The sequence below is a fragment of the Mus pahari genome, chromosome 13 (assembly GCF_900095145.1).
Source record: "Mus pahari chromosome 13, PAHARI_EIJ_v1.1, whole genome shotgun sequence".
Classification (NCBI taxonomy): Eukaryota; Metazoa; Chordata; class Mammalia; order Rodentia; family Muridae; genus Mus; species Mus pahari.
Window position 1 is genome coordinate 79280929 of NC_034602.1, and position 9417 is coordinate 79290345.

The 9417-nt window shown below is 42.8% G+C and overlaps 1 protein-coding gene across 5 annotated transcripts in view; it reads right to left on the reverse strand.

The window, feature by feature from the left end:
• Positions 1 to 8206, reverse strand: part of Rassf6 (Ras association domain family member 6) — a 40652-nt gene extending 32446 nt beyond the window's left edge. For 2 of the 5 annotated variants that reach the window (XM_029545432.1, XM_029545431.1), the window contains exons 1-2: positions 7939 to 8053; positions 3615 to 3674 (exon numbers count right to left, since the gene is read on the reverse strand). In XM_029545432.1, coding sequence (XP_029401292.1) covers positions 3615 to 3667 — 53 coding nt within the window. In that variant the 5' untranslated portion in view covers positions 3668 to 3674; positions 7939 to 8053. Of the gene's footprint in view, positions 1 to 3614; positions 3675 to 7938; positions 8082 to 8123 lie in introns of those variants that run through there. The other 3 variants (XM_021211138.2, XM_021211137.2, XM_029545433.1) reach the window with 2 other exon arrangements.
• Between the last annotated feature and the right edge of the window lie 1211 nt (positions 8207 to 9417).

The window sequence follows — 9417 nt, forward strand, 5'->3', positions numbered from 1 at the left end:
GAAGGAGAAGGAGAAGGAGAAGGAGAAGGAGAAGGAGAAGGAGAAGGAGAAGGAGAAGGAGAAGGAGAAGGAGAAGGAGAAGGAGAAGAAGAGGGGGAAGGAGAAGAAGAAGGGGAAGGAAAAGGGGAAGGAGGGAAAGGAGACTAATAGTTAAACGGCTATTCCTCTAGTCTTATAAAATCCTTGCTACCCACGTTTCCTTCGAGCACTTTGCCCATCTCAACAGGCATCTTGCATCACAATCTAAGCTGAGTAGTTTCGTGCAATGAAATTCCATACCATCAAGTCTCCCCTCATTTATTCGGCTTGATCACAAGGCAATCTTCACTGTAGGCCCAGATGTCTCTCGGTCCTGCAGGGACCCCTTTTTACATCACCCTACATCTGCTTTGTCTGTACAGCTCTGATTCTGGCTTGCTGCTTCCAACATTGGCATCACTGATTATGTCATCACTGATTACGTCATCACTGACTTACGTCTCACGTCTCTTTACGCTTCCCTTGTTCAAATCTCGGTTGGTGTTCTCCTTAAGAATACTCTTCGATGGCACGCCGTCAGCCAAGGCCTGTGTCATGGAGGACTCACACCAGAAGGGACAAATTCTAGCTACAGCCATTTCCATGCTACTCCGTCTTCCAGTGAAGACACATTTTGACCTCAAGCCTAACAAATTGCAACCACCCGTCCACGGGATTTGATGGATCTGAATGTCTGGCTACACAGGACCTCTGCTCTAGCTTCTAAACCTTGAGTATTATTTTATAATTTTTTCATTCTTAGAACCTCCTCCAACAAAGCCCTGCAGGTATCTCAAACCCAGGTCCTCCAGTGATGGTGATGTGGTCCAGACACTACCTTCTCCCTCCTGGGTCCACTTAGGGGTTATTTATCATCCATTTGCTTAGTTTACCCCATCCAATGCCTCTCCTCCCACACTTGAATCATCTATACTTGGTTAAATTCTGCATTTTGTCTGCCTCAAAGAAGCATGAGACTGACTTTTCTCTCCCCCCGCTCCCATGTACTTTCTTCTTAGGCTTCTGGGATGGAACGGCCATGGTAGCTTTGCTCTGTTTCCCTGTCACCTTGGGGCTCTCAGCAGCTTAGTCTGTTCTGCTGATCCCCTTGTGTACTTTTTAAATACCAGCAGCTTCGAGAGTCAATTCCAGCTTCACTTCTCTAGCTATAATTCCAAGCAAACTTGGATTCTGTGGACCAAGCCCCTCAGCTCCTGCTAGGACATGAGTTCTAGATCATGCTACCACCAAGTGTCTACTAAGATGTCTAACAGCCTGGCGAGCCACATGGATGTAATAGAAGCATCAGCTTCCTGTCAACTCTACCACTTCCTGCTCCACAATTCTTCCCCATCTGTCCAATTAGGCTTCCTCTTATCATGAGCACACGTAAGTTTTCTATGACTGTACTTTTACTATAACCTGAATTCAAGACCTGGAGAGCTGTCTTGCCCATTGTTAGACAGGATGACCCAGAAGCCATCATCTATGAGCCAGAGGGCCAATTCTCATCACGCACTGAGGACATTTAGAAGTGAAGGCTGTCAGTGGAAGTGCCATGTGACAGCGCAGTGAAAAGAAGTGATGGGTCAAAGATTCATTGCAGCAGCTTTCCGTTGGCCGGTCCCTTCTCTCTGTGTTCATAGAAAGTCTGAAATACCATTATGGAGGCCAAATAACCATTGTTCAAGTAGACCATCAGACTGTGATCTGTGCTAAAGCAAAGCATAGCAGATAGACTCTGGAAGATAGAGCCTTGGTAAAGAAGGCTAAGAAGAGAATTTATGGACAAGAATTTTTAAAAACCGTGTATGTAGTTAGGGTATGATAGTTGAACAAAAATAATATTGAACATGTATGATCCCCAAACTGCCTGATAAAATGTTCAGAGTCCCAATAACTAAAAAGGAAGAGAATGGTAACATCTCAGTGGCTTTGTTTACTCAGAGGGAAGCATGGTTCTGCAAACTCAGATTGTTTTCCCCCCTCTCTTTTCTTCCGGCTCACCATGACTCAGCAAATGAAGCCTTAGGGCATTCTAATGAAAATCTCCTAAATTAGTAAGACTTGAGAGCTTAAAGGGTTGAATCAGTTATTACAAAAACCCAGGAAGAAGTAGCACAGCTAAAGAGGATGAAGGAAAGCAAGGAAGAACTGTTAAGTCTAGAACTTTCTGAGGTCAGACTTCTTGCATCGAGTTCTTTGGTGGAACACAATGCGCTACGGCTTGAGAAGGAGGACGGTTGCTACAAACACGCGCTTTGCTTTGCTTGGACAGTGAGTCATCGTCACTACCAGGCCCAGGGGCAAGAATTGACTGACTTAGATCACGTGCAAAATAAGAGCACTGGTTTAAGAAGTTTGTTTATTCACTTTTCCATTTAATAAGTTTGGTTATTCACTTTTCCATTGAATAAGTTTGGTTATTCACTTTTCCATTTTGCCCTATAGGATGGATTTCAAGAGACAGAAAATTTGACAAGGTAATCAAGCCTCAGAGAGCCCTGGGGACAACAGGCAGGTTTAATTAAGGGGAGCCAGGATGGGAGATGCCCAGGGAAGTAGGATCGCTCTTAGCTGGCAGATGGATCTGGAGCCTTCAGAGATGGTGACAGACAGCACCAGTGTGTGGGCCGCCCTGGGAACTGAGAAAATAATGAAGAGGGATTTGAGGTTCACTTCCTCCAGCTCTGTGTCCCTGCTTACAGGCAGGCATGCCTGGATTTGCCAGTCACCAGAAGGAGGCCAGAGGAGCAGGGAGGAGGAAGGGAACTCAAGTCCCAGTGAATGCAAATAGACTAGTCAAGATGCCGTCCTGTGCCTGACCGTGGATGCCTTCTGTGGTTACTTATTTAACAGTGGGCATTTCGGTCCACTTATCTGAATATCCACCGAACTGTTTCTTGAGTGTCTTCTCCGAGGTTACTGCCATGCTGGGTATAGAAATGTAGCCTATGGCTGAATGTATAGCCAGTGGGTCAGGTTCTTTGAAAAAGAGCTAAATAGAAAACCAAAACAAAATAGTATTGCTAAGCCCCCAGGAGTTCGCTGGCTTCTGAGCTTTTATAATAGATCACCCACAGCTTGCTGATCACTTAACTGCTCTTTCCTCATTTTCCTTAAGTCCACTACTAGATTCTTCTCTCAGCAGGATTGTTATGACATTTCTGCCATTTAGAGTCAGTCTAGGAGGCATACATGTAAAAATTCATAAAATATTAAGTATTCTCAACCTATAGGGGAACATTAAAGTGTTAATAACAAAAATTAAGGTAAGAGGATGATTTTCCTCTCCATTTCATACATGTGCTTTCAAAACATATGTAAGAAACTTATCTTACCATGCACTTCTGCCTACAATGAAAGTAACTAAGAAACAAAAATAATCCCAGAAGTATCACACGGGAAGTGGAGCTATGCATTTTAATTGTGAGGTAAGATTATATTAAGGTCTATAAGCATGGCATTTTTTTTTTAAGGGAAAGTTGTTCTAGTCTGAAGAAGCAATGGGAGCGTACAAATACGTACTTTGTTCTAAATTAAAGATGTTTTCTCTAAAATTTGGAGGATGGAAGAGCGGAGCCGCAAGCAGTTACCTCTTAGGGGAAACAAGACGTAGCTCTAAGCTGTCTGTAACTCCATGCACCATCCGGTTTCTGAAAGACGGAAAAGGGCTTATAGAAATAAGGTTTCTAGGAAATGCTTGGCTCTATATTCCTCTCTTCTACCGTGGCGTGGTTGTAGAGGCGACTGACAGTTGTCTCAGAGTTCAAGAGCTGCCTTGAATCCCTGATCGTCCTTCCTCCACCTCCCAAGTGCTGCGATGACAGGTGTGTGTAACCACACCTGGTTTTAAACATTTTTAAAATCTCAACTCGTGAATTGAAGGCAGTACTGAAGAGGGTATGGGTCCAAAGGCTGGACATGAGCAGGTCGGTGCTCTCTGTTCATACGAATGTCCCTAAATCTACTGCCAGGCTCCGTGGCATTCATGCAGTGCACTGTGTTCCTCTCAGAGTGCTTTGGGGACATGAGGAGAACAGGATTAGATGAATAGGCAAGCTGCTCATCAACTGGGGACCTCAGGCATCTTCTTCCCCTTCCCCTCAGCCAGCAACTGCAGCTGTGGTGGCCAGGTCCAAGGATTCTTTGCTGCCTCTGAGGTTCCAGAAGGAAATTCTAAAAGCTGATGTTCTGAGGAGCATGGCTCGCTTTTCCTACTCACTTACTGGCTGTAAAATCACCAATACTTTTTCTTTCAAGCCTCCACTGACTGGGCCCTGAGTAACGAAGAGCGATGAGTGTCGCCTTCCACACAGTCCTGCCCTCTCACAAGGAGTCATCCCTATGACCATTGGCTGGAATTGGGGTACCGGCGGCTGGGGGGAGCACTATTTTGAAAGACATGGGTTCAGTTTTGCAAAAGAGTAGCTCTCTACCATAGATTTCTAATGCCAGAGAGAGTACTGAGACGCGCTTTTCACAAGCAGTGTTGTCAATACTTGAATATTTCATTTTTATTTTGCCTAAACAAATTCTTCTTTTTTCATACATGAATATGGATTGCATTTATATCATTTCTACCTACTCTGTCTCTCCTGACTAACTCTTCTCATGCTACCCCTACTCAAATTCACAATCTGTCCTTCTTAAATTATCATGATCCATGCACATGGACAGAGCTGTCTGTAACTATAAATCCGACCTCTGAATCCATTCGGGGTCACTTACATTTGCCAGCTACTCATTTGCTAGAGGGTTAATATCCAGAATATAGAGACCTATTTAAAGACCCAAAGAGTCAAGAAAACAAGTGAGCCAGCTAAAAACAGGGCACAGGTTTGTCCTAGTTTTCTCTCTATTGCTATGATGAACACCATTCCTAAAAAGTCAGGGTAGGAATGCATGGCAGGACCCTGTAGGCAAGAATTGAAGCTGAGACCAAGAAGAAATGGTGCCTACTTGCTTGCCCCCTATGGTTTGCTTAGCCTGATGTATGTATGTATATATGTATGCATGCATATAAATAATTATAAGTGTATATTATATATGTATACATATATGTATATTAAATAATTATATATAATTTAATAAATAATTGTATATAATTTATTAAATAATTACATATAATTTATATATATATAAATTATATGTAATTATTAATATATATATATATATATATATATATATATATATATATATATATATATATATATATATATATATATCCACAGTGGGATAGGCCTTTCCACATCAATCATTAATCAAGAAAAACGCCCCACACTCTTGCCTACAGGCCCATCTGATAAAGGCAGTTCCTCACCCGATATTCCTCAATTCCTCTTCTCAGATATGTCTAGGTTTGTGTTAAGTTCAGGAAAATTAACCGCCCAAGTCCTCAGCGAGAGCTCTCAAAAGAAGAAATGCAAACAGCTAAAGTACATCTTCAAAAGGGTTCAACATTCTTAGCAATTAGAGAGATGCAAATTAAAGTTATTTAGAGGTTGCGCTGTATTCCAGTCAAAACATCCAAGATCAAGAAAACAGCCAACAATAGATGCTGGTAAAGATGTGGGAGACAGGGACCCTGCACATTCACTGTTGGATGGGATGCAAACTGATGTTGCCACTGTGGAATCCAGTGTGGAGAACTCTCAAAAAGCTGAACGTAAGATAACCACCTGACCTAGCTCCACCACACCCTGTCCTATGCCCAAGGATTCCACATCCATCCCAGAGACACTTGCTCAGCTGTGTTCACTGCCTTTGTTCACTATAGCCAGGGAAAGGAAGTCAACCGGCTGATGGATGTCCTTCAACGGATGAATGGATGACTTGAATATTTTTTAAAAAGTTAAATTTTCACACGAAGCCTAAATCCATGTTTCTGAAGCCCCAAAATCCTCTATCCACACTGTAATCAAGGAATTTATACAAGTAACTGGAGATTTAGCATAAAACATCTAGTTTAATTATAATTATAAGTTACTCATTTTAGGAAACCAAAATAGGAGTTGAATATGAAACATTTAATGCTATGTTATTTGCATTATGTTATACTATTTTAAATATAATTAGGGATGTTCATTATTTCTTATAACCCTCGTTATTTTTCTCTTTTGTTGATAAGAACATTCTATAATTTGCAATAAAGGGTTATATATCTTAGGAACAACAGATAAACATATATGTATAGCATATAAGCTAATGAGGAAGACAGTTTTTTAATGAGGTTAAAGAGATTCATTTCAATATTAAAATATTAAATATAGTCAAACAGATTTATCTTCCTGGGGTACTGTTTTTTTATATTGATATATCATTAGGGAATATAAAATCAAACACTTTAAATTGTATTCAACAGTTTATATTCAGTGTAATAGATGAAAAATGTTTAGTTATTATTCTGAGTTAGTCTAAATAAATGAGATTATTTTATAAGCCAAACTGCACCATCACTGCTAGATCCTATAAACCAATAGCACAGCAAATGTCGGTTTGGCGTTAGAAATCTACCCAAAGTTCTTCAGCCAGTATCTCATTAGAAGTGCATTAGGAAATTCAAATTCTATAATGGAAAAATGAACATTTAAGACAATGATGATTTGCACTGTAAACCATTTAGCAACATTCATAAAACTCACAGCAAGAGTCACAAAAGTGTCCTTTACACAACACCATATAATAGAAAGCCACTACTGCCTTGTCATTTAAGCTGAAGAGTTAGAGGCTGACAAAGCATGAGCAGCAGACTGTTAGCATAGAAAGGAAAGTCACCATCGTTTGACTGCAAACCATTCAATATGCGTTACAACAGAAGGGCTTAGCCCAGATGGTCTAATTTGATGAAAATCATTCAAATGCAGTCTTTCACGTGAATCTTAAAGGCCAGGGCTTTACAGCATAAAATAGATAGTAATTTTCTCACTACAGATGCTTTTTACTTCTTCAGAAATAAACATGACTTTCACAAAATAAAAGTGGATAACATCTAAGTTTGAACTGGCCTTCAGGTACACTAAACACTTGGAAGTGAGGAGAAGCTAGGCAGCTTCACCGCTACAGAGCTGCTGCTGCTGCTCGCCCATGGTCACCAGCTCAGTCTCACGAGCACTGTGCTCTTTTAGCATCCCAGGGTCTGGTGGTGTCTGTCCAGCTCAGGTCAGTTTGTCCTCCCCGTCACACCCATTTTACAGATCTGTAGATTTGTGGGTGGTGACATACGATGCCCTTTGTGGAAGACCTGCTACCTGTTTAATCCCCACGAAAGCTCCCTGGGACACACGCTTGTTTTATAGATGCCATCATCTATAAAAACATATATATAAACATATATATAAACATCATGCTTGTTTTATAGATGCCAGACCTTTGAGGCTTAGGTATGGGAAGTAATGTTCAAAGTGGCAAACTAGTAAGTAGCGGACACAAGACTTGATCCTACGACTCTCCAGGTTCAGAATCTTGAGGCTAACTCATGGATGTCCGGGCGATTACGGTTATCCTAACATTGTTTGGTGAGGTCTTCATTATATCCCAATCCCTTTTCAGCGAAGCTGATTTACCTTGAAGAAAGGAACATTTAACTGACCCCTCAAGTTAAAGGATCTTTTTCCTTTACGATGTAGTCATGCATGACAAACTTGAAACACAAGAAGTAGCTAAGGTAAAAGTCAATGAGCTGGCTCTCTGGGAAAGGGGAAGACAGGGTGGCCTTGCTGCTCCAAACGCTCCCCCTTACTCTGTCCCCCCCCCCCCACGCTCTTACCTTGTCCAGGAGAGTATTCTGAGAAAATTCTGATTTAAGGCCAACTCACACCAGGGTTCGGGTTGCGCTGATGCACGCACCGGCTTACTCTTCCTGACTATGGATTTTCCAGTTTCTCTAGACCCGCTCTCAAAAGCTCCCCGCACCCCTACCTGGTGTGCGTGTGTGTGGACTGTGTGGGGCTCTTCGCTTCCACCTCCAAGTTCACCTGCTATTGTCACGCCGGGCAAAGGAGACTCTTGTGATCAAGCAGCGTGGAGCCTGAGGTGGCGAGCGTCCCTTGCAGTAGTGGGAAGGCGGAGCTGCCCGCGGGTGGCCAGGCGTCCTTGTCACTCACCTGATCACTCACCTGCTCCGAGCCGAGGCAGGCAGGCAGGGTGGAGGACACATGGCTGGCCCCACAGTGCTGCTCCAGGCACAGTTTCGCAGCCCCAGCGGCAGTTAATTATTACTAGGTTGCCCATCGCAGGGGGTGTGAGCAACCTGAGCCACGCCCAGTGCCTCAGAGCATGTTGGGAGTGTTTTCTCTGTCCTTGCCGCCAGCAGGTACCCTGCTCTCTGCAGTAGTGGACTGACAGCGGCGGGGGGACCTTTGTCACTGACAGGCTGCAAGATCTTTGCCAGCCAACTGTGCTGCTGCAGATAAACGGCTCCAGCTAGGACTCTCTGCGTTTTGTCTTTGAAAAGTTAATTTGTCTTTCCGCTTGTGATTTCTTAATTTTCTTTTCCTTACTCTTGGCTTTCTGCCAGCACCTTTGCACCCAAGACTTTTTTTTTCCCCCTCACACCCTTAGGGTGTGCCAGAACCTTCCAGGCAGCTTGCATCAGCAGGGCTCATGCGCCCGGTCTGACCACCTGACTTAAATGGGTCTTGGGTAGCATTATTATTATTTCGAGAGAAGGTGAGGCAGGCGGGGTTGACTCGTGTCCTCTGAGGTGGAATGCTGAATGAACTGAAGGTCTGACAGTGACGCTAGAGTCCCAGTGCTTGCTTGATGTGTCTATATGGTGCCTTCCATAGGATTCTAAACTCACGCAGAAAGGGTCAGACAGTCGAGTTAGCCTGTGGCCATTGAAAAAGGTGAGGGGCTTTTGAAATTTAACAGGCATTGGTCAAAAGAGGTATCGGCCCTTACTTGCACTAGTTTGGCCACGTTGGCCCATGATATACTGGTGTGTGGTTGCTGGTGTGGACTGACCTTTGGATGATAAGGAACAGGACCTGCAGTGTTTACAGCTCCCGCTTCTACAATGTCTTGCTCAGATCCTGGTTGCACCCAGTTACCTGTGCTCAAACCCAGTTACCTGTTTGTTTTCTGTGGCTGGGCAACAACACTGGGTTTCTGCCTTTATCTGCAGCCTTCCCTTTGAATATTTTATCCCCCTGTAGATGTATAGTTTTTTTGGTTTTTTTTTTTTTTGTATGTAAAGCCATGTAACGAACAATGTGAAAATTTTTAAAAACACAGAAATGAAACAAAAATATTTATAAATCTATCTCTGGAATAAAATTATTGTAAGCAGTGGGCTGACTGTCATGACTGACATATTTACTCTGGGAACATATCTAAAGGTGGCTGCATAGTTTGCTGTTTTATAACTTACCTTTATCTCATAAAAGATATTGTGAA